This window comes from Anser anser, assembly GCF_964211835.1.
Source record: "Anser anser genome assembly, chromosome: 3".
In the NCBI taxonomy this organism is placed as follows: domain Eukaryota; kingdom Metazoa; phylum Chordata; class Aves; order Anseriformes; family Anatidae; genus Anser; species Anser anser.
The window spans coordinates 37,779,806-37,804,688 of record NC_139722.1 but is presented as its reverse complement, the minus strand read 5'-3'; the positions used below and the strand labels follow the sequence as shown (position 1 = coordinate 37,804,688).

At 37.5% G+C, this 24,883-nt stretch overlaps 1 protein-coding gene across 8 annotated transcripts in view; it reads right to left on the bottom strand.

The window, feature by feature from the left end:
- DOP1A (DOP1 leucine zipper like protein A) overlaps positions 1-24,883 on the bottom strand; it is a 63,347-nt gene that overhangs the window by 38,320 nt on the left and 144 nt on the right. For 4 of the 8 annotated variants that reach the window (XR_014581843.1, XM_083829573.1, XM_083829567.1 and 1 more), the window contains exons 2-11: positions 14,928-15,119; positions 13,493-13,674; positions 11,139-11,309; positions 9,418-9,607; positions 8,776-8,874; positions 7,610-7,709; positions 5,108-5,217; positions 3,152-3,260; positions 1,457-1,577; positions 595-714 (exon numbers count right to left, since the gene is read on the bottom strand). Coding sequence is in view for 7 of the 8 variants with exons in the window: in XM_083829573.1 (XP_083685699.1) it covers positions 595-714; positions 1,457-1,577; positions 3,152-3,260; positions 5,108-5,217; positions 7,610-7,709; positions 8,776-8,874; positions 9,418-9,607; positions 11,139-11,309; positions 13,493-13,674; positions 14,928-15,065 (1,340 nt within the window). In the remaining variant the exon portion in view is untranslated. Of the gene's footprint in view, positions 1-594; positions 715-1,456; positions 1,578-3,151; positions 3,261-5,107; positions 5,218-7,609; positions 7,710-8,775; positions 8,875-9,417; positions 9,608-11,138; positions 11,310-13,492; positions 13,675-14,927; positions 15,120-18,892; positions 18,950-23,628; positions 23,707-24,701; positions 24,828-24,883 lie in introns of those variants that run through there. The other 4 variants (XM_083829570.1, XM_083829568.1, XM_083829569.1 and 1 more) reach the window with 4 other exon arrangements.

The following is a 24,883-nucleotide window of genomic DNA, read 5'->3' as shown; positions in this document are numbered from 1 at the left end:
GATTTTTTTGAAATAGGAGCATCACAGAAAACAAGTCTAAAACATTAACAGCAAGTAATTATCAAAAGATTAAATAACAACAACAACACAAACAGCATTATCTCTGTGACATACGTTTAAAACAAGTACTCAACCCACACCTCTATCAGGTGACCATCTCTCATTAAAACAGCCAACTTTCTTCCTAAAACTAGTATCCTGCTTTATAGATAGTTCAGTCACAACGGTCCTTCTGTGTAAATTGTAACATATTCTTGCTAACATTCTCTGCTGCTACTCAGAAATGCGCACGTAACAGAAATTACACCTGGGCATGCTGCCGGCTCATGTTCAGCCGGCTGCTGACCAGCACCCCCAGGTCCTTTTCTGCTGGGCAGCTTTGCAGCCACTCTTCCCCAGGCCTAGACCCCGCATGGGGTTGTTACAACCTAAGTGCAGGACCCAGCACTTGGCCTTGTTGCATGTCGTACAATGGGACTCGGTGCATCTACCCAGCCTATCCAGATCCCTCTGCAGAGCCCTGGGTAACTTCTTTAAAGGCAAAGAAAAAACAAAACACAAACACACAGAAGAATACAGAGCATTATAACCTACCTACAACATTCTTCAAACCAACGAGCAATATAATCCCACATGTAATAAGGCTCAAAGGAATTAAATAGAAGATTGGCAGTTTTAATCAATTCTGCTGTTTTCTTGTTTTCTCTCAGTTTGCTAAAAGAAAAAACACACATTTTAAATTTTTAGACTTCACTTCTAAGTTACGTAACTACACCAAGTTTACCTGCTGCCAGTCACCACTGACAAAACACCTTCCCCCCATCCCTATGGTTGTTGCTCTAGGACTAGGTGTAGGGCAGGCTGTGCATACCAGTGTCTCTGTATGGCTCCCAGGTTTCCTGTCTGTTTTCTCAGGATCATTCCTATAGTTGTTTAGTTGTTCCCTCCCTGCTTTGAACTTTTATCCTCTGTATTTTAAGGTATTCAGCACAAATCTTAAAATACTTTTAACACTTCTCTCTATCTTCAACTTTTTTCTACAAGAAAGTTCATCAGCCTACACATTTATTTTTTTTTTCCTGGGGGGTGGTGAGGGGCAGAGAAGTGGGAAAAACACAGATGTAAAGAATGCCACAACTAATCTATACCATCAAAATACTGAACTTAGCTGTATCAAACACGCAATTTTGTCATGGATAAAAAATGTCGATTGCATTCTAAATGTTAAAAACAAAAAAAAAAACAAACAAACAAAAAAAAAAAACAACACCTAGAGCCCTGCAGACCTTTGCAGTGAACACAGAAGTTGCAATTAATATCAATGGAACCTGTATCAGGAAGAAAACAAGGTCACAGCCTCGCAGGCTTCACAGTCATGGCCTAGATACAGCATGCTCTCAGCAACAGAAAGATGCATTTCTTTTCAAATGGAAAATACATTATACACACTGTCTACCTGCTTAGCTGTGTGTGATCTTTGTTGAAAGAAGGCTCTGCCTGAAGCTCCAATTCTGCTTTGCACTGTGTATATAATGTTCGAAACACTTCAATCAATACATCCTCCAGGATGGCAGGGCCTAAAGAGAAATATCAGCAACGACAGCCTTGTATATATAGCACATATATATATATAGCACATATATATATATGTTGTGCTATAATAGCACAACAGTCCACACCTGAAATTAATCATTAGCTAGCTTTGGTCACTGAAGCCATAAGTCATTTTGTTCAATTTCGTAAGCTACCTCAATTTCAGATTTTTTTTTCATCCCAGAAACGTACAGGCAATTACAGTAACTAGGAGTATACTAAAGCACAAGCACACTGTCCATATGTGTACAATGGTGGCTTGATACAAACACATCTAGCTGAAAAGCAAGGCAAGCACATTAGCATGGACCATGCTCAAGCCAAAACACTGTCTTCGAGGTATTATTACATGTAACTACATGGATTCTCAATCAAAGGTAGCTTTTAAACAACCATTTTAGGATACCTACCCCAGAAGCTAGTTTATACTGTTATCATACAGAAAATATCCTGAAATATTTAAATGCAAATAATACAAGATAAAATATTTTGAGCATCTTCCTTTTAAATTGAGCTAGGTTTTCTTTAATTCCAGATGCAAGCTACACAATATTTTTTGAAATAGTGCCTCCTTCAAATTTGAGCTAAATCCTGAGTTTTAGATGAAAAAATAAACAATCAAAACCAACTTTCAGATTAGTTCCCAAAGTGATCCTGCTGGAAATACCCTTTGTTTTCTGGTGCTGTCTCCTAGCCTCACAAATTACTTTCAGTATGGTCACCGAGTCAAGTTGAAATCCTACTGGCTTCTTCTGTCAGTTTGCTCAAAGTATCCTCATAGCTTTGCTTACTTCAAGAAAAATTCATGTGCACACATTGCCTTTGAAAACATTACTGACCCCCCAAAAACCACAAATTACCAGTAAGACCACTTCAAGTTGTACTCTTACAATTGCTGTATTTTTATGCTTTTACTATTCTGCCCCCAAACCTCTGGACAGACATACAAACTTTCATTAATCATCAGTCACCTCCCAAACTGTTACTACAGAAAAGAAGTCTTACTTGTTGTCAATATTTTGCCTAATCCACTTTTGTCTCAGTCCCATGCCCTTATGAACTGCTGAAAAACTGCATCTTAACACTCCAAAGAGCAGAAAGGAAAAATAAAAAAACAGCAAAAAAATTACTTGCTTTCTTATTGATAATAATGAAATACAATAATTGTTTTGTTGCTAATACATCTGAACTCTATGTGCATATTAGCAGAATGAGATTATTCCCAAAAGCAACATCTGAGATTCGAAACTGTAAATTCACTGTTCAATTAAAGAAATGAGAAAGATCCTATTAGCATTTCTTTCAACATGCAGTCATTTCTGCCTATGACTTTAATTTCCTATTTCATGTGGTGAAAGTAGAAGAAATTGCAGTTGGATGAAGGTAAATCTAACAACTACATAAAATTATTAGCTTGGAAAAATCCAGAAATCCAGTAACCTGACAGTACTAGCACTGCCATTAAGAAGAAAGCTTTTTTCAATCTGACCAACAAAAGAAAAAATCAGTTAAGCAAACCATGTGAGACAAAATAAAGAAGTAGTAATATGACAATTACCCAGTTCAGGCTTATCCAGCAAACTGATAAGAATTCGAAAAGGCTTTAAGTCTTGCATTAATGTGCTTTCTTCTCCATGTCCATTAACTTGTAATATTCCAACCATGGCCTACAAAGAGCAAGAGCATAACAGGAAAAAGAAAAAGAACACCAGAAAACAGCTTTTGAAAGAAAGATACAATAAAGGCTGCATATAAAGGGAAAATTCTCAGTAGTGGAAAGCATTATCTCAGTGCAGCTCATTCTCTCCAAACTTAACTATTCTCTCAGCTTTGCCTGTAAGATCAAATCCTGATCCACAGAAATATTAATAGGTACATACTAAAATACAAAAGGAAATAGAGAATGCCCAGTAACACACTGTAAATAGATACCAATCTTGAGAATAAAAAAGAAGACAAAAAGTAATGAAGAAATTGTTTGAGAAGGTAAGGCATGCAGAATTTAAGGACTGAATAAATAATAATCTGTCCATCTAGCATATACTATGCCCACCTACGTGGCAGACCACTTTTATATCTGCTACAACTCAGGTGGTATCAGCCAGCATCCTGAAAGGAAAGTCTTCGGTACTTTAACATGTCTTTAGAAGGTCAGAACTATCAATAATTTGTCTCAACAAGTACAATTCATTGAGAGACTACTAGAGAAGAAGGCAGAACAGAACAATATAAAATATATATATTTGGTCTTCTAGACCAAATCATTGCTTTCAATGCCCTTAAAGTATTTTAAGACAAAAAACAAATAGATCATCCCATTGTCAAAAACAGCCATTCTCCATTCTAGTGTAACAGTAGTTGTATGCTTAAGAATAAATAAATAAATAAAAAATAAATGGACTGTTTCAACTTTACACTGCCATTAGTCTTTTCAGACAGAAAAACTTTAATGACCTTAAGACACACAGATGGGCAGATTTAAAAGGACAACCAGAACAAGTGCCTAAAGGATGGTAAAAGATGACTACATTTTGTATAGATGGTATGGGTGAAACTGCATCTCATCCAAACCTCTCCTCAAGGTTTGTATTCATCATCTGCCCTGGGAAGCAGAAGAGGCAAGAAAAGGGTAAAGAGGGCCAGCAAGTTCCTTGCTTTATGAGAATTCAGTTCTCTTCCTCATCACTAAATCAGCAGTTCTCATTAACTTCAGATAAAACTCAGAAGTGCTAGCTCTCTGCTGGATATCCAGCTTCAAGTAGCAGGAAGCTAAATATTCTTGTCAGCTACTAATCTTGGAATCCCCACTCTAATTCCCATACATAGTACTGCAATTTATCTGAATATCAGAAAAATCCTGACCTTATCAACTGGCCTTAATGAGAAAACATCTTCCTGATTTCAAGATCAGACACAACATTTTGAAAGACGTCTGTACACTTTAATTACTGTGAGAGAAGGAGCACAGTTCTTGAGACAAGGTGATCCCAGCACACTTAGCAAGGCTTTAAGGGTCAAACAGTATGACAGCCAAGTTGCTTGACTATTCCTGACTGCCAGTGGACAGTAGAAAAGACATTCCCCTTCCTTAGAGGGGAAGAAGATCCTTCTTGCACAGGTTTTCTGAATAAAGACCATCTGATCACAATTTTCCAGTTCCCAAAACAGAGGAATTTTCTGTATCTACATTAGTAGAAAAAAACTCTCCAATTCTATTATGTGATAGAAAAGGCTTCAGCGTGCTGGGCTTATAATCAAGCATCTTCCATGTATGCTGCATTCATGGAAGAATAGGACAAGCAGAAATCTAACATATGTCCTGATCATATTGTTATTGTCTCATATCTTTACTACATTTTTCATTGAGAAGGTTTTAGAAGAGTAGGACTTAATACCACAATAAGACAGAAATTAAACAGTCACGTTGAAATGTCAAGTCGCAAGACAAAGACAGCAACTTTGCTCAGTATCTATTTATGAGGATATATGACACAATAGAATATTGTATAGTTACCTGGACTAACATCTCCTTAGAGAAGGTATTGAAATAGTAAGTGGCATGCTCCTCGGGATTGCTGTGCCTTGTACTTCTGGGTCCTATAAGGGCACCATTGTTATCAAAACCTTCAAGCGAACAAAAGAGAAGGCAAATAAATATTTGTCTCTTAATAGAATATTTTATCAACTTCTTTAAGTTACAAATTAACACATTAGCACTGGTAACTTACCAAGATGATGTCCAAGTAGTGTTGGCAAGAGAAAGATGATTTTAGAGAGAGTTTAATAAAGGAAACTAAGTGATACTTCCATACAAGCAGTTTGCACACAAATTACAAAGTTTAACTTTATTCAACACTACTAATCAAATTACTTCTTGCAGAAAAGAAACAAGTGTTCAATACCACAGCACAAACTTTATAGTTTTAAGAAGACACTCTAGGACTATGTCCCATAAGAATATGTCAATAATAATATAACGAGGACACACAATTGATTTGACAAAAGAAGAAAAAAAAAAGAAGGAAAGTCTGAGAAATCTGCTCAGCAGCAACCTAAAACAACCACTGTTATCAATGGTTAAGATAACCAGAATTCAAAGAGATGGAATGTCATTTTTATGCCTAGAAACTGTTGCTAAGACCACTCCCAGCTATAAAACAATAGGAAGGAATAGCTAACACCAGAGTCAAATAATCCATGCAGAACATCAGACTTCAGAGAGTCTTCAAACATAACTGGCTCCCCTACACATACACTACATGCTAGCAGTAGGATACCATGGTAATATAAAAGCAGCATAGTGTAAAAAGAAAAAGCCAAAATGCCAATAAGTCTCTCTGAAAATGTATTTAATGGAGGCACTAACTATTCGCAGAACAGGACCAGGAATAGTCATTATGAAACTATTTTCTGAAGTTCCAGTATCTTTCAGTGGGAACCTCACTCATGCAATGGCTGTAGGAGCTTCCACAACCAAGAAAAAAGTGATTTTAAAAGCATGAAATATCTTTTTCAATGACAGCAGAAGACGTATCTAATCCCCCCAAACTTAGCTAAATTGGAAAATGTAGGCATGCAGCGTGACAGTGCATTTCACTGTCTTTCTTTAAAAAATGAATAATTCGCAAGTCACGGTCTTGCAAAATGATTAAAGCATGAAAAGATTTTTGCTGAAGTTGATATATCTAATCATCTAATGGATGACATCCATCTGGCAAGAAGTTGTGTGAATTTAATATGCAGTACTAAAAACAACGAATCTGTGTAGTTTTGCAGAAAAAAACAGCAAAACTAAAGCAGCCCAGATTTTTTCATGTTAATCCTTTAAATCCCTGCAGCTTCTACAACAACAAAACCAATTCCCTCATGAAAAATAGTGTTGCTTACTTCATCCTTAGTATCTTCAGTTCTCTCCCTCATGTCCCCTGGCTACTTATTTTCCCCATTCACCCACAAGCTACCTGGCTCTGATGTTTTATCTGTCTGCTAGGAAAGATACTACAGCTGCTGGGAAGGGTTCTGGTTAGCCTGAGTAGTACATTTGTATTTGCTGTTGAGATAAGAAGCTAAACAAAAAAGGTAAGAGCAGAGCATAAGTGTCTTCCCTCCAGAAAAGAAAACATTTCCCTCCATTCAGTCTCTGGTTTCTATGACACACTTAGGAACTCCCACGTCTAAGATCCTGAATTCTCTCTCAAAGTGGGCTGAAAGTGGTTTTCAAGAGTAACAGACCAGCTGCATGTGACCACAGATTTCATTTTCTCAAAAGAAAAAGGCTGAATAAGAGTATTTTTTTTTATTTATTTAGAAAATTCTCTAATTTTCTAAATATTCCCTAGGTAGTTACTAAAGTCTTCTAAATAGCTGCGCTTCTCTCTCATCCTTTTCTGATTACAAACTGATTTCATACAGAAGAGTAAGCCTGTATTAATATATGATAATCTATCATTTGGTAGTAGTAAAAGCATCTGTCTTCTCAGTAATCCAATTTACCCCAAAATGGGATTGAAATAATGTTTTATGCCTGTGGAAGACATGAAAAATAATCGGTGATTTGTTAATTCAACCACGCAAATATTTAATGAAGCTTAAAGTTAAGGTTTGCATGCTCAAGCCTCTACCAATATAATATCAACACATTTTAACATTCCGTTTTATTTTCATCCCTTCTGTCCTGTTATCCTCCAACTGTCACGGTCTACAACGCCTGTTCTCTGGTTTTCCTTTGTAAGGTTTTAGGGAGACAAAACTTGCCTTTCAGTGTCTATGCATGCCTGAATGCAGCCCATACCTGCTGCTATAGCAAAACATACAAATAATTTATGTAACAGGTAGGAGTTTCAGCATGACATTCTTCATTTATGCCCAGAGAGACAGATTGCTTTTCTTCCTTGTGACACAAATTATGCGTTTCATTTTTCCAAGCAACTTTCTCCACAATATAGCAAAACACTGCCAATGAATGTACAATCTCTATTCCACTTTCAGTCAAAAATCAAACAAAGCGCAAACCTACCCAGAAGCCATGCATAAAGCCTTCGATTGAGCGACATATCCCTGCGCAGTACTACATGAAGGGCTGCTGACAAAATTCTGATCATGTCTGGACGTGTTGCCTGAAGATAGAAACAAGACAATTTAACTAGGAAAAGTAACACTCCTTCTATGGTAGCAGCTTAGTGTACATTAAAGCTTCATTAATTTCATAGTCATATATGAATTCAGAAAAGTACAAGAACACAATCTTGCTTTTAGGAAACCAAAAAAAAAGATTATTATTTAGACAAACACTCTGTAGTATATAAAAATATATATACACTTCATAAATAGCAAAAATACTTGACTTCATTAGCAACTTGTTTTTCTTACAAGGTACTTTAATTTTCTTTATTAGACAAAAGCCTTGAAAGCAAATTCAACTAAAATCCAGTTAAAAAAAAAATCAGACGAAAGAATTTTAAATAACTTCCATCTGTTACTGTTTTGAAGGTTTGTATAAGTCTTAATATTCAAAACAAAATCTGTATTGATAATTTCATCATCCTACCACCTAAAATGGGACACACAAAATATTCTTACACTAACTGGTAAGTGTGAAAAAAAAAACACTTCCACATGAAAAAACACAGTTCTTTATACAGGAAAGTGCAGGTTTTCCATAATTTCTAACAAAGTGAGAATTTTGTGTATATACATTAAAAAAAATAAAGAAATAAAAAGTAGACCTTACAGTGTCTAGGTCTTATCTCCCATTACTCCAGCTCCACTGGGCTGACCCAAAACCCATAATTATTTTTTAATTCTTTCATGTTCTGAAGCACTTATGGTAAAAGGATTAGCTTTCACTGCTTTTGAATGCCAAGAATCGGACATTTGCACATAAACAGATGACTTGCTTTCAAATCAAATCAGAGCAAATTAAAAGCTTCTGCAGAGATTAGACCTAATATTGTATATTGGGGTTTGGGTATGCGTAAGTGGAAGTTAACACACGGAGTTAGAAAGAACAAGGGTAAAGGATCATGACATGCGAAGAGCCAAACTTGTAAGAGAATCTCTTATAGATGACTCTTCAAACTTGGAAAAAATCACTAATAAACACTGCATAAATACTGCTACTGATTAAGAAGCAGAGTACCTTTAAGAGTTTGCCCATTAGTATCTCTTATATTAATAACCTACCTGGCTCATATGGAATGGAAAACAAAAAAGGATAAGGTCCAATGTGCTCCTTTGTACTAAGACACTGGTATCCTGCACTGACGTGCTTACTGCTTCCACCTGAAGTAACAGCAGGACCAAAAAATAAATTATTTGCTCTATCTTTTTTGAGTAGGTAGATAAAACTGAACACTCAAAATAAGAACAGTTGCTTATAAGTATGGTGAAATGTATGAAACAAAGTTATTTTAGAATTTTGAATAATTAAATAAAACAGGAAGACATAGTTATTTTACCACTGAAGAAACATAATCAGCAGGTTCCCTGAACTATATAAGGATAAATATTGAGCTTTTGCTTTCTTTAAATAACAATATATTAAATGTAAGACAATATTTTTCAAAAAAATGAAGTCACGAATGGAGATAAAGTTTTATACCAAACCTAAGCAGGTCTGAAACACTAACTCAGCTTTGTGACACTTTCATCATACTCAAAAAAAAAAAATAAAATCAGTTTAACTGGAGGTGTAACAAATTAATGTCCACTTTTTATTTCCAAAGGCTACATTCAAGGATATGGAAGTTATCTAAACCCCTCTGGAAGCAGATTATTATATAAACAAGTCTAACACCAACGTTACCGCTGTCAGTAAAACATTACCATTAATTCAATGTCACTGCCAATTATATAGAGTTGATCTTCCATTGAAAGCTTCCTGTTGAGATGGGAGAGGACATAAGTGATTCCAGGCAGGCGAACTGCAGGGCTTGTGAGCAGACTACCCCAGAGAGCACTATAGAACGCTGACTGGTCCACAGCTGAGGCAACCTTCTCCAACAGCGTGTTTGTTCTGCAGAACAAAACCAAGTCAGCTGAATTAGGTCATGCATAACAGTCTTTGCCTTCACCCCTAATTCTAATAAATTAATAATCAAGCCTTACGGGAAGATCAACATTTTATTTTGAGTGGCTAAGAGAAGCCCTGATCCTGAACCTCTTAATGCAGCCTGAACACAGTGATCCAGCTAGCAAGCCTGGCTTACAGAGCACTTCTGTGTGCCCACAGCTTCACCTTACATACTTTTTATGTTCAATGGGCCAAATAACTTTTTCATCTGCTACTTGAAGCCAACTGTTGGCTGAGAGACAGAAAGCAGGAAAGCACAGCTACTGAAGAAAAGAATGAAGGAAACAGCTTTCGCCCACTGATGCCTTGCACCAGGCACTTCTGGCAATAACAAGGCATAACAATTGTTTGAGCAAGAGCAATCGCTTTCACTGCCCTCACTTCTTCCCCACTCATAGGCAGCACCTCCACACAGTACGACAGGCCCTGAGAGGCAAGCTGAGCAGCCCTTGAGGATGATGGAAACTGCACAGCAAAGAAGTAGCCCTTGTCCACTGTAGTTGGTATGCCAACTATGCTGTATCTGACTACAAAGAAATGGAAGAGGTGCAGTTAAACTGCTCTTCACATACAAGTTGTAAAATTCTAGCTTCTGAAGTTCCAAGCAATATTCTATGGAAATATCAAGAATATGTAAACACGTGATCAATTCCAAAACCTCAAAGTTGTGGAGTGTAACTTCAACCATTAGTATGTTAAGAATCCACACCAATGCCCCAGCTACTATGATCAAGATAACCAGCAAGCCTTAGCCCCAGTCAGTGTAAGAAGAGCTGTTACCTCCTAGGCCACTCTGCTAGAAACATATTAATAATCCATACAGATTGGTGGATCATTGCTGCCTGTCTCTCACATAGGTGGCTTAATTATAACTTAGATACGGTAACAGACAAATCTTAATGATGGAAGCTTGGTCCGTGTATCTTAAACCATAACTAATACAGCAAACATAATTTCAGCGACAACCCATGAAAAGAAATAAGCAGAATGTTCACATAATCCCGGAATGGCTGAGGCTGGAAGGGCCCTCTGGAGGTCATCTGGCTCAGCCCCCCTGCTCAAGCAGGGCCACCCAGAGCACGTTGCCCAGGACCACGTGCAGGTAGCTTTTGAAGGTCTCCAACGAGGAAGACTCCACCACCTCTCTGGGCAACCTGTACCAGTTCTCCACGACCTGCACAGTAAAGAAGTGCTTCCTGATTGAAGTGGTTCCTAACATGCCATATACCTCCATAACTGAATTATAACGCTAAGTTTACTTACTGTAAATTCCCTTTCAGTATCAGGAACAACTAACAGTTAATTTACCATAATTATTGTTTGGAATCTTCCACCATAAATGTTCAGTTGCAATTAATATGACTGAATTAAATTAGTATCATTTATCTTTAAAAACATCCATAAATAAGTATGTAATGAAATGTTGCAGGAAAAAATAATTAGTCTATTGCTTTATTAACATATGTATCCTTACCTTTCATAGTACTCTGACCCCTCCTCTAAACCAGGCAGAATCCCAGTTAACAGTCCTTGCAGACCTGGTTTCAATGTTTTCCCCAAAGGGAGGTAATAAATCTCATACAGACTCAATAATGTTGGCTTGACAGACATAGCGGCATTGGCAAGGAGTGGAAATAGCCCGGAACTGTGGAAAAATGAAATTTACCTCTTTTAGGAAGCTGCTCACATGAGACAGTTTCATTTATATCATAAAACCGTTGCAGATATGCCCAATGCAGTTCTAAATGTCAGGCTTTTCATCCCAGAATTTAGCACTGACGCAGACCACCATGCTGTACAATTGCATCCCAGATTGACAGATTAATATCATGAGCTGTAACGGTAAAGCACCAAAGGCCCTGAAATGAACGTGCCTTTCACCAATGGCACAAATATCAAACTAGCATTTTATTATGCATACTTGCTTCTAATTTTGTCAAACTACATCACAATGGAAAAACTATTTTAAAATGCATTGTCTTTCCATTTATTAAGAACAAACAAAAATAGATTGGAACCTTTGAGGTAGTTTATAAAAACACTTTTTACAATAAAATAAAAGCAATGACCTTTTACTTCACCAAATAATCTGAAGATACATTTTTAAGGCTTTTGTACTGTTAAGTAGCAATAAGATTTACTTCAAAATTCATTCTGAAACAGATTCTCAACCTAAAAATAAGCCCACTGTTTACACAGAAATATTTAAAGGATTAGAAAAAGAGTATATTTTTGAGTTTACCATGAAAATGTAGGTTCGTGAATGTTAGAAATGTGATCAGCTAAATAAAGGAGATTATCCTACATATTAAGATCATTTCTGCTGTTGCTACTAAATGTAACAAATTATGACAAATAACACCAATAATGGTGTGTGAACACAACTGTAGTTTTCAGAATCAGTGAGGACTGAAGTTAGAATACTCCTGACACACAGAGGATAAAAATGAACTGAAAAAAATAACTTTGAGACAAGGGTCTTAAAATATATACCTACAGATCCATTATTAAAAATCATTCTGGATATAAAGTTTACAGATGTTACAGAGAAATGAAAATCTTTGCAAACTGCAGAATTGTTTCTAAAAGTTATTTTTGCCTTTATCTACAAGAATCACTGTCTTGCCATTGTCAATGGGTTTCTTTTTCTGCAGAAAATGTCTTTTTGTTCAATAACTAGCACACTACCCACAGTCTTTCTTTGTAAGGCTACTACTCATTCTTCAAGATTTGATGCTTAGACACATTCTGCTTACATGAAAAATACTGGAATCTGATAATGCCGTAATCAGAATGTCTTCATCTCCTCCCAAGCTACGGCAACAATGGCTCTTAGTTACATTACACAAGGTAGCATTTTTCACTATCCTAGAACTTACTGTTAGCAAGATGCTGCAGCTACTGAACTACCATGCAGGCAAAAAATTGTGAGCTATGAGTTCACAAAATCTTTAAAAAAAACATAAAACCAGACAACTGAGATCTCTCCCTCCACAAAAATAACGATATATAAATGTATTGCCAATGCAAGACAGAATAACTGAAGTTAAGGTACACAATTTATTTCCAAGCATTAATATTCATTTTTGCTATGTAATCAGAATTCAATTTTAAATCTATGATTTCTCAAATGGACGAAATTTTAATCTTCAGGGATAGCTAAAGATTAAAAACGGTATGTATACACATATGCACACATCTTTCTATTCCTTGCATAATAAACAGCTTAACGTCTTGCCCTCCCTCACCCACCCAAGAACCTGTTGGAGGTTTAGGAATCAGCATATTTTCACTACACTTTATTTTCAAGGTTTGAAACCTTTGAAACCAAATCCTTTGGTTTTATTACACTCAATTCTAGAGATTGACAGCAAGAAAAGTTTTGCACCTGCCCATCATTCTAAAAAAAAAAAAAAAAAACCAACAATTAATCTTTCTGTTCTGTTGCCCTGATTGCTTGGAAGAAACAATTTCTTGTGATAAGCTACACTCAAATCACAGAAAATTGTAAATACATTGAAATAAACTTTCTCATTTCAATTACTTCAATTATGTACATCCATGCACAAAACTTTGTTTCCATAAAGAAATAATGAATTCCAGATTTCCTAGCACTAGAGAGTTTGTTCCTCAGAAAAAAATTAGGTGACCTGCATATCTTTTGGTATACAGTACTCAGAAGAACAGTACTACACAAGCATCAGTAACATGAGCAAAGAAATTCTGTGATTCTTGCCATATAACAAAGCAATATTACTAATATAAGCTGCAGGAAACCAAAAGCATCTCAACCGTGCATTCAGAATACAGTTGTTTAAACTACTGTACCTGTATAGGAAAAGATCTTTGGCCAAGCGCTTGGGCCCGATGATTTTGAAGATGATCTCATACGTTTCAAGTGCCTTCCGATGAACCCCACCTGGCAGAGCTGGATGAAGGCATTGTGCTAAGCGCTTCCCTATAGTCAGCTTTTTTGGAACTACCTGGTACTTTGCATTGTTCTGTAGCACCTGATAAACAAATCGACACATTAAGAGAAACAGAACAAAGCAAGTAAGTTAAACATCACACACATTTTACAAATGAGTTCCCAAACACGGTCAGTCAAGACACACACCTGGTTTTACAACACAACTAACAAACCTTTTAACATGTACTTTGGAACTTTTTATTTGCAATGCCTTTCCACTTGTACACCTGCTACAGCTGGAAATGCCAAGGCAGAACTTCACTTGCCGCAGGCTCCTCACTCACAGCTTACTCACTTTGTTTTACTACAGTCCTTTTATGCCACAATCACACTACAGTAGCTCAGGACAAAAATTACTGTCTCCACTTGTTGAAACGCATTGCCAGTAGCTCAAAGAGGACTAGTAAAGTTCTCCCAAACAATTCACCACCCAAAGTTTAAAAAACTTCCATGAGTGAGGCAACATACTGAAGTTTACCACTGTCTGAAACTGTATAAACACTTCAAGACTAGAACGCTTATTTGTATTTGTCTTCATATTTTTCTTCCACAATATTATAGCTCTCACTCTGTATACTATATTCATGTTGTAAGAACTGTTATTTTTAAGAAAAATTCATACAAAGAAACTATCCCACTGGCAATGCCAACAGTACTGTCCCTTCTTGATTTTCCACAAGGTTTAAAGGACAAAATGTAAATGCCTTCTATTCGAAATTCTGCAGAGCTTCACACTGGTAAAATGTGTGTGTGAACGGAACTTTATGACCCTGACTGGAGATCCCAAACTCAACAGAGTAATCAGAACAAGATCTTACATGACCTGTAAACATTTGTGAACTGCTATTAAAGATCACAGTGATATTACACATTTGACATATTAACTGTTAGCATGAATCAGAATAGCATTCTCTGGCCAATGAATTATTTGATCCCCATTCTATAACTCATACTTTACATAAAAATATTTATATTTATGCTGGCTTCTATTTTTCATACTATTTTAATAAAATTAAATGAGATTAAAAGTAAATGTCATCAATAAAAAGATGTTGTGTTTATTTCTACTATGTGGACAACTTTCCCTCTTACTTAAAATTAGACAGCATTCTACTGTAAGCCTTAGAAAGGCAGTTGTTTGATTTTATTGCTCCCTGCACGTACTCAAAATACGGTTCAAGCTTAAATTATTTCCAAGCATATTAGACTGACGGAACCTTACCCTTTTACATTATTACACTAGCACTCTTTGTCTGTTCCTGAATCTTTTCCAAAGGCACCTGACAGGCATACCTTGTTCAGCTTTCCCAGCGCAGATATTAAATCTGCCCATTCACTGGAATATTCGAAGTTCTTCAGCGCTTTGTCAACTGCTGCTACATAGTTTCTGTACTTGGAATCAGTCAGTAGCTCCAGCTCCTCCGTGTTCATCCTCCCACGGTGTCCCCACTAGAGACTAGCTTGTAATTCATGTACAACCATTACCTGTTCAAAATAAAAAAACAAAAACAGACACCGTTGCTTCCAGAGACATATTACTAAAACTATTTCATTGAAAAAACAAGACATTTCCCTTATGAGAGGCATTACAGAAATATCAAACTAAAATCTGACTATCTGCAGCAAATCCTAGACAAAAGCTTACGTATTGCACAAAAATATGTGACACATATCCAAGAGAGTATATTTATCATCAAGACCTCTTAACAAACAAACAAACAAAAAAACACTTGGAAAATTAATGCCTTGCCCCTGCCCAAAAAGCTGTTTGTTCTAAACAATGCAACAGAGGATTTTTTCCCTGTCACCAGAAAAAATACCTTTCCACAAATCAGCCCTTCTGAAAAGGAGAGATGCCAATCTTTCAGAATCACTTCCCGATAGACAAGAAGGAAGGTCACACATGATAGTCACACATTATTGAGAAGTACTTTAATTCCTCAATACTTACTTTTACAAGAGCTGGTATTTTAACTCAGCAATACAACTATTTTGTGTTTGTTTTGTTTAAATCATTATCATCCACACATACAAAAAGTATGACATCAGTGGTGCTCTGTAATCAGAGGCTTTCACAATTTGCTCTCTATATTCTCATCCCACAGTAGTTCACACCAAGTAATGAAAATGTCCTAGTTTGAGAAACAACACCTCATACATATAGGGCATAAATTATTTATTTCATGAAATTCAACCCCCTTTTTATTTTTTTTTCCACCCAAACAATATATATATATATATATACCCCCCACAACCACCCTTTCAAAGCTACTTCAGCCCCAAGTACCTACAACCCATAATGGGAAATTCTATTGTAGCATGTCTATGAAAAGAGGCTTTTATGTCCCTTTTAATTGGAGCCTTTTGGGAATTCTGATATTCAGCTTTCGAAAAGATTTCACTCTCAACAAATGCAGCTCTCCTGTCTTTATTAAAGGAAAGTGGGAAGAAAATGGTGTGTAATCGCAGGCTGAAGCATGGTAGACAAAAAGAAGAAGAGAAACCTCTAACAACAAACCGTGAAACAGGTATAACAATAAAGAAACTGCACTCGCTAGGCTGCCTACCAGGCACGATAAATAGAAATCATGCTGAAAACAGCAGCTTCAGTGAGACCTTCCAGCATGACTGGAAAATATGCCTCATTGGCCCCTACTCCCAGTGAGCAGCAATATGACAAAATAGTGGGAACGCCTGAAATGAAAGGCGTCTATGAAAGATTACAGCAGAAACACTAACAGAAATAAAAAGTGACATTCTGATTTCTGGTGGTCCTACTGTTGGTGGAGATAATAAAACGCTTATCTCTAAACTCTGCTAAGGAAAAAGTTTACTGTTTGGCACAACTCGAAAAAGACTAGAAACTCATTTTGTATTGTTTCACGTAATAAACACACTTCCCTGTTCTTAGAACTACCCCAGACCATACCAGCTACACTGGTACTGTTTTGAGATGCATCTCAGCCCACAGCCTTCCACGCAAGGCATGTGCAAGGTACCAGACAGGTCTCTCTCTTCTGCCCTCATCACATTGATTTTTTCTCTTCCAGAACAACCAAAGTTCCACATTATTTCTTTATCCTTATCGCAGTCTTACTCCTCATACTGCTCATGTCTCAGCGTGACAAGGGAAATTGCAAAAAGAACAAGAAAATAAGTGTAGAGTTACAGACAAAAGGAAGAAGACCTCGTATAGCAGTGAATAAAGAGCATAGAGTGAATAAAAAGGTCTGTAGTTACCGACCTTTTGCACTTCTGATTCTGATGGCAGGCTAATAATGACAGATTGTCTCCAAGGCAGAACAGAAATGGAAAGTATTACTTAAAAATATATTCTGAGTGCCAAACGAATAGTTGTCATGATACCTCACCAGCATAAAGGACTTAGACAGCGCTTTTCACTTAAAAGTTTATTCCATATGGTTTCATTTTATAATAACCATATTTTCTTTGGATTAAGGCCAGAGAGAGATGGCTTTTGCTTTGAAAAGGCTATAGAATACCAGGGGGTATCTCAAAGAGGCTGTTGCACAACCTCCAGCGTCTGATCTCCAAACATAAGATAAAATATTAACACTAAAAAAGAAGAAAGGAGCAACATACAAAAGCAACACAATTCTCATTTTTCCAGGCGCAAAGAATGGAGGAAGTACTCGACACATCGTATAATGCTTTTTGAGTCAAGAAAACATCAGCATCCTTTTTTATTCAGTGAAAGCATAAATGCAGCCACTTGCGGCTGTGTGGGAGACTGGGCTCTGTATTCCTGAAGTACCTGAAAAATCTGAGATCCAAGAGTTTGGACTGATTCAAGATTATCAAAGGTTAGACAAAAACAGCAGGAACACAGGGTTAAAAAGGACAGTCCTACTAACTGATCAGAATATTCTCTTCCTATTTTAAAACAAACAAACAAAAAACCCTAACTGAATAACCTATATCTTTAGACACCAGCTTTTTGCCAACCAGTTGACACTAACGAAGTTACTCTAGTCTTTTAATTGATATTTGCATTTATCCACGTGTTGCCAGTGAGTTTAACCATTACGAAGTTTTAGAGAGAAGAAAAAATACATTTTCTTAATACTCTATGGTTATAGTCTCATCTTTCTTTCTAAAAAAAAAAAAAATTGTTTTATGAAGTTTGAAGTTATAGTGAAAGAATGAATTTCTTGCATATTTTTTCCACAATGAAGAGCCTCTATTTTAAACTATCCAAACCATATCGGTGGCTATAGTAAGACAGGAATGCAGAGGAGATAATATTTATTTAATACTACAAAATATAAGTAAATATGTATTATTATGATAAACCTGGCACCATTTTTATTCTAAGATCATTAACACTACAGGAACGCCTACCTTTATTAGCCCTAATACATAAAAATATGGTTGTCCTACCACGTTTCCTTTTTGTTTAGTCTGAAGATATTCCAAAATGTAGTTGTTAATCTTTTCTTGTTCCTATCATGTATTCTTACCATTACTTTGCTTTTCTCTTCATTTATAGTGAAACTACAGATTTAACAACATTTAATTTTACAGTACCGTTATCTCAAAACGGAGTTCAAGCTTATTAACGATTATCTCCTTGTAAATATCACACCCAGTCTTATTCTTTCTGGGTGTGCTACTTTGGTAATCAGATAAATAATAAAATTTGGTAGATTAAAACCTTCTTACAAAAATTGGAGTTTCTGCCACACCATCAACAGCCCAAAGGATAAATCATTTATCCTACCATTTCACAGTCACGATTTAGCACAAGGGTCAACTTTCCATGGAATATTTTTTTTATTATTATTATTTATTTTGCCTTTAAAAAGAAGGGATGAAAGGCAGCATTCTTTGCTTTTGTTGTTTTTTCCTCCTTTGGCATACCTGAAGAGAAAGAGGCAAGCTGCCCAGATTGAAGGCTCACCCAGTCTCCTGGAGAGCCGGTCAGGGCACGGATAACCCTCAACCTGTTCAATGACCACGTCTCTTTTTAAATGGGTGACAAAAAGGGAACGAGGGTATCAGAGCAGAAGGTTTATTATCAATGAAGAATATTTATGCTATCTAAGAAATGCTATGCACTTTCAGCTTGATAAATCCATATTTAAATCACAAGTGACTGCAGAAGTAGGTCTTGACACTTAGTACCTTTTACTTCTCAAGGGGATTGAAAAGCCTAACAACAAGACAGACCAAGCAATTCTGGACACATCTGGATGCTCAGAATCTTATGGTATGCCTTTAACAAGGAAAGCAATTACCTGGGCCTGTGGATCTCCTTTTCCTTGGGTTGTGTACAACGTGTTCATACAGCAGCCCTGCGAACAATTCCCTTTGTTATTAAGGCAGTATTGGCTTTCCCAAGTCATGTTAAGATGCTGTTTCTACAGCTGTATTTTCCACAGCAAATGCTCTTCCTTCCCAAACTCACATGCTTAAGAGCCTTCTGTCTCGCATTGACACAAACTATTAATCTGTTTAAGATGGTCTAAACACTTTCGGCTGAAGCTGAAGAAACCACATTGAAGCTGCAGTTTTCATCAACACATTCAGGATAAGTAGCTTTCATCTAGATCCTGCCTCAACTTTATGAGTAGTTGGGAAGTTTTATAATCTTGTGATAAATTCTCCAGCACCTGCTGTACCCCAAAGCTCCTCTACAAGTTTGACTTGCTGCTGTTCCATTGTTACATTTTTCAAGCCTCACAGAACTGATACAATTGTCTGCCTCACACCAACCTGAAATACGGGCCAAGGTGCTGCTTACTGTGGAGCACAAATGTGCTTATATTATTTCACTTTAAGAATTCCCAAGATTTGTCCCAGGTACCTTAAGGACTTTACCTTGCAAACTTGCTCCCTTTGAACTCTGCAGAGTTTTAGCTCTTTAACATGTCAAGGTTTATTGCTAAAATTATTTAGTGATTCAAGTATGACTACGGGACATATAGTACAAAAATACCAGATAATTAAAAAACAGATGAGAAAAATTTCAGATTTCACAGTACTGAGTTGTTTGTTTTTAAGCTGTGTACAGTGCCCACATACCAAGCTGCCAACTGCAGAAGCACATTTTTATTTAAATAGACTTAATACAAACACAGATTTGAACACACAGAAAACAGAAGTCTTGTTATGTGGTAACTCATTATACTTTGCTTCTCCTCAGAAACATTTAAAAGCATGAAGAGCAAAATACTGTAAATTCCAGGCTAGTGTCTTAATACAAAAATCATGTGTTGGAAATACATATTCTCTTCTACCAACAAATACAAAGATTTTCCAATTACGACCACTTAATGTATTGTTTCTAAAATGACTTTCTACAGAATCCTTTTACATTCAGAATCTGTCCAAGAGGCATCGCTAATATCTTCTGAAGAACAGTTTGGGCTTGTTATTTTGGCCTATAGCTATTCAGTACAGTAAAGAAAGATGTAAAAAAGACATTACCTAAATAAAGAAACATACAGACACGATGTATATTTAACTGTAAGTATCCCTGATCTCATCATTTTCCTGCAGGACTGCAGAGCACTCAGTAAAATTTAATATTGCGATTAATAACTTGCCCATACACTTTTCTATCAAGTCAAAATTCACAAGTGGGAACAACTATTTTTCAACAGAAAAATGCCACCAAGTCAGGTGTTCCTATTCCTTTTCATGTCATAATTCATCTCAGTCAGCATACCAATCTGTGCATTATCCATACTGGCAACTTCTAAACCAGCACAAGATGTTTTTCTGAGAGAGACTGATTCTCATTCAAACAAGAATTAGATGAGAAAACGTGTATGGCCTGCACTACAAAGATGAGGTTAGATACCTAAATGGATGTGCTCCCTCCTGGCTTCAGAATCTATAAAACACACTTATTACTACCTCCAAAAACAAACTGTGTATAGGAATACACTAAGAACACCTTTTTCGTTTTTTGGCTATATGGGAAGTCACAGAGGACAGACAACTAGACTGAAGACTCTCAATTTACCAGGGAGCATAGTCTGATGGAAATACCTAAGATATGCAAAATAATCTCCCTGTTATTGCTCTTTATGGTATTCCAGAGTCTGAGTTACACCAGATATGAGCTCATAAAGAGTAATAAGTAACAAGCTTAAAAATTGTAAAGGAACATACAGCAAGTCTTCTTAGTAACTGGCTTCTCTATTTATTATTTAAGGAAATCTAGAACCAGACAGTATTTCCCTCTCACTCAACTCCACATTTGAAGGAAAGAAGAACAAAACACTCAGAATTTAACCTGTGCTGTTTTAGCATTTTTGCATAGGGTTTTCCTCCTTATGTTTCATTTCATCTCAGCTCACAGAGCTACCTCCTCTATAACCAATTTGAATTGTAACAGCAAAGCATCTGTAAAAGAAGCATAAGCAATATAGGTAAAGGCATTCTGATAGTCTTCTATAACAGAGTAAAACCCCAGGCTGAACAATTGTCTTCAGAACAATTCTGAAGACAGAACATAACATTTCAGATTTATTGATAGATTTAAATGAGATGCAACCTCCTGGAGTCAACCAGACGCTGCGACAATGCCAAAGCAAACGGCAACATGAAACCCTCGCTGAGAAGCAAAGCGTGACACCGCCTGTAGCACATCACCCGCTGGTCCCTGCACCAGAACAAGCCGCTGCCAGGCTGGCATGGCTGGGCCTACCCGCTGCAGCAGCAGGGCCTTTCTCGGCTCTCCACAAACCAACCGACAGCGCTGCACAGCAGGCAGTTTCCGCACCTTCATAAAAAGATCATGAGGCTGCGTATTAGAAAGTAGGCTGCTTGCATTACTTGAACCAGAATACGGGAGGTATTTATCTGACTTAGCTAAACCCGTGGTAACCACACCGATGCGGCGGGTTGCAGAGATGGGCAGGAAGATGTGCATGCTCCAGTGTGTGTGCAACTGCACACCTGCTGCAGCTCCCTCACCACCTCTCCCTGCAGCACCTTTCTGCTCTCCCTGCTGCGCAGTGTTTGAAAGAGTTACCTTCTCTCCAGGGGTCTGAACATGGGAAAAAGAAAAGGTTCCTAAAAGCAAAAATGAATTTATTTTACGTTTCAGCTTCATTCTTTCAAATGGTCACTATGCCCTCTTTGGAAAGAATTACTTTTTAACTAGCCAGCTCTCCTCCTCTGATCTCTTCCAAGTATTTACTGAGCAGAGACTTATCTTGAGGCATTCTTTTTCTATCTTGAATATTTTTTACTTTCAACAAACTAATAAAACCAACTAATAAAGTAATGAAGTTAAAAAAAAAAACAACAAACCCATAGCAACCTTAACAATAACAAACAACTCAAACCAGTATGACTATGTTTAAACCTAGATTTGCACTATGCTTTGCTTTAAAGAAGAGTTTGCCAACTTCCGGATACTTTCCGGCCTGGAAAACAAGAAAGGACTACATAAGTTTCATTGTCTTACATTGTGTACCCGTACTCTCCACCTCAGAAAGATAAGCATTGCTTAAAAAAAAAGCCTGATAATTCATTCATTGATTCTTTGCTCACAATAATAATGTTAAAATTGAAGATTTAAACAAACCTTTTACACAACCACACCTGTTATTCTAATGCATACCCTCCAATGAATTTAACGTCCTGTCTCCAAACAACCCTGAGACTTGTTTTCAGCGTTCACAGAAATGTTTGTCAGAAGTTCTCCATACATAATCTTATCAATGCTTTATTTGGGTAACATTTTGTCCAACCTCCTTTTTCATATAACCTGAGGTCTTAAGATATTACTCATTCACTCATTTCAACGGATTTTTATCGTTTCATACTCATTTAAATTCTGAACTAGCGTCATATGCCATATTTATGCCTGCACGCTATCTAGATTGTGGTAATATTTTGCAATGTGTCTGATTTCACATGTTCTGCAGATGGATTACAGAGGGATTTGTAAAGCAGAATCCTCTTCTGACTGTTCTGGAAACAAAACTCTGTGTGACTGAAACTTGCTCACCCTCCTTATCAGTAGAAAGGGCCTTTCTTATGCCAGAAAGGGCCTAAATAATAAGTTTACATTCTCTTTGATTTCTAAAAATAACAAAAACCAAACTAGACAAAACACATTCCTTGGTTTTAATTATTTTTTAATGTTTATATTCAAGTTTCTGATCTCTTTCCTTTGTTTACAGAAAATGTTACTAAGGGAAAAACCTATCAATGCCTCCAATTATGCACTGTCAACTATGTAGATATTCTGAAATCTCTGTAATGATGAAGCACTTACCACAGAAAAAGAATTAACATTGCATATATAAATAATTTAGAATAAAATCCACAAAAATAACATTGCATTGACTAGCAAATTCACCTCCTTAGTAGCTTTGGTGCTATCTTTTCTCTTCTTGTTTCAGACAGTGGGGAAAAAATGCTTGATCCTGCACTGTTTCTCTCTGAGAGCTTGGGGAGAATGAGATGAAACATATTTCTATTTGTTTTTATTTATCCCTTAACTGATTATCAGCTACAAGTTCAGGAAACGTGATTATTCATCTTAAAGGCAACTTAAGTGCATACAAATAAATTCTACTGTATAAAGTTCTATTTTTCCATTCCATGATTTAACAGACGCTGTCTCTTTTTATTATCTCTTAGTTCTTTTTTCTGTCTCTATTTTTCCTCAACCATTTCCAAAACATGTTATTCCCCACCTGTTTTTTAAAACAACACTTCATAACCCTTTTTGGTCATCTTCTGCCTGCATATCAACACCGCTCCAAAGTAAGACAAAACAAAACAAAACAAGAGAGAAAAATAATAATTATTTTTAGTCAGTCCTGCCCAAGCAATCATTCCCAGCTAAAGCACGAAGACACTAAAAATAAAGGTGGACAAGCAGTAACACTGGTCAGGACAACAAAGCCAGCGATGAACACACAGAAGTGTCTTCCCCTTATTCAGATGGAGAATGACGGCAGAACACAATCCATGCCCACTTGCACCAGACAGACTGCATTCTTACCAGCTTAGCTTGCCGTGCATGTGATGAGTGTTTCTAGTGGTCAGTGTAGCATTCCAGTATTTTCACATAAGAAAAGCGCTGCAAAATAAACACGGCCTCCCCTGTAAACATAACCATGCACTGGAATGTACAGCCACAGCCCTATTGGAAGATGCAGGACAGCTTGTTTTTGCCAGATGCTGTTTAAGTATCTACTGTCACAGATGCCACCAACAAACTGGGAACAGGAGACATTCAGTAAGTCAGAAATGCAGTCCTCCTTCCCCACCTCTCCCTTCCAGGCTACTTAGTTTCCAAAAGTGCCTATTCTAATTTCAATTAAAACAAACCCGGGGATTATGTGGTTGACATCCTGCCTTTTTCCAAACCAGCGTTCATCCTTGTTATGTTCATCCATGTTACGTTATAGGTGACTGTACATTTTGGATAATCACGCTACTGTTATTACTATTGACTACACGTCAAATTATTATTAGACCTGTGAAAGGACATTACTGTGTTGCATTCAGATTCTTTGGTGAAAAGTTACCAATGTTTCAAACAAAAAAAAAAATAAAGCACATCTGACAGCTAGGCCAATGTAAGTATTTAGAATGGATACAGACAGACTGAGGCTTGGCAACAAAATTAAAAGATACCATATTCAACCTTATACTAAGCCCCTGACTGCCTGCAAACATCTAGCACATTGCTACTTCAAGAGATCCCCCCACCAGCTCGCAGCCCTGCAGAATTCAGGCAGCATCACCCAGCTAACCCGAGGGCAGTAACGCTCTGCTACTGCATCTGGAAAGAAGACACAGGCATGCTAATTGTCCAGCAAGGAAACGCAAGGGCCACAAGTGGTGACAGCCCCAGAACAAGCTCAGCAAACCCGCAGCTTGCAGCCAGCGTGTTTTAGGGTGTTTAAGGAGACAAGCTCTTTAGGCCTTGCTGGTTACTCCAAATGCCCAGACGCCCCCCGTACCCCTCCAGCGGCCACCCGGGCCCCGCAGCCCTCACACCTCAAGGTCACAGCGGGACGGCTGCGGGCCCTCCCCCTCACGGGACATCGCCCCCCCCGCGAAACCCACCGGCGGAGGGGCGAGCCGGCCGCCTCAGGCTCGCCCACCCGGCGCTGTCACCGGGCTCCTCCGCACCTGCCGCCAGCCCTCAGGCGGGGCTCGCTGCCGGCCCGGCCAGGCCCGGCCAGGCCCGGCTGGGCCCCGGGGGCGCCCCGGCTGCACCGGGGGGGAAGAGAAAATGGCGGCGGCGC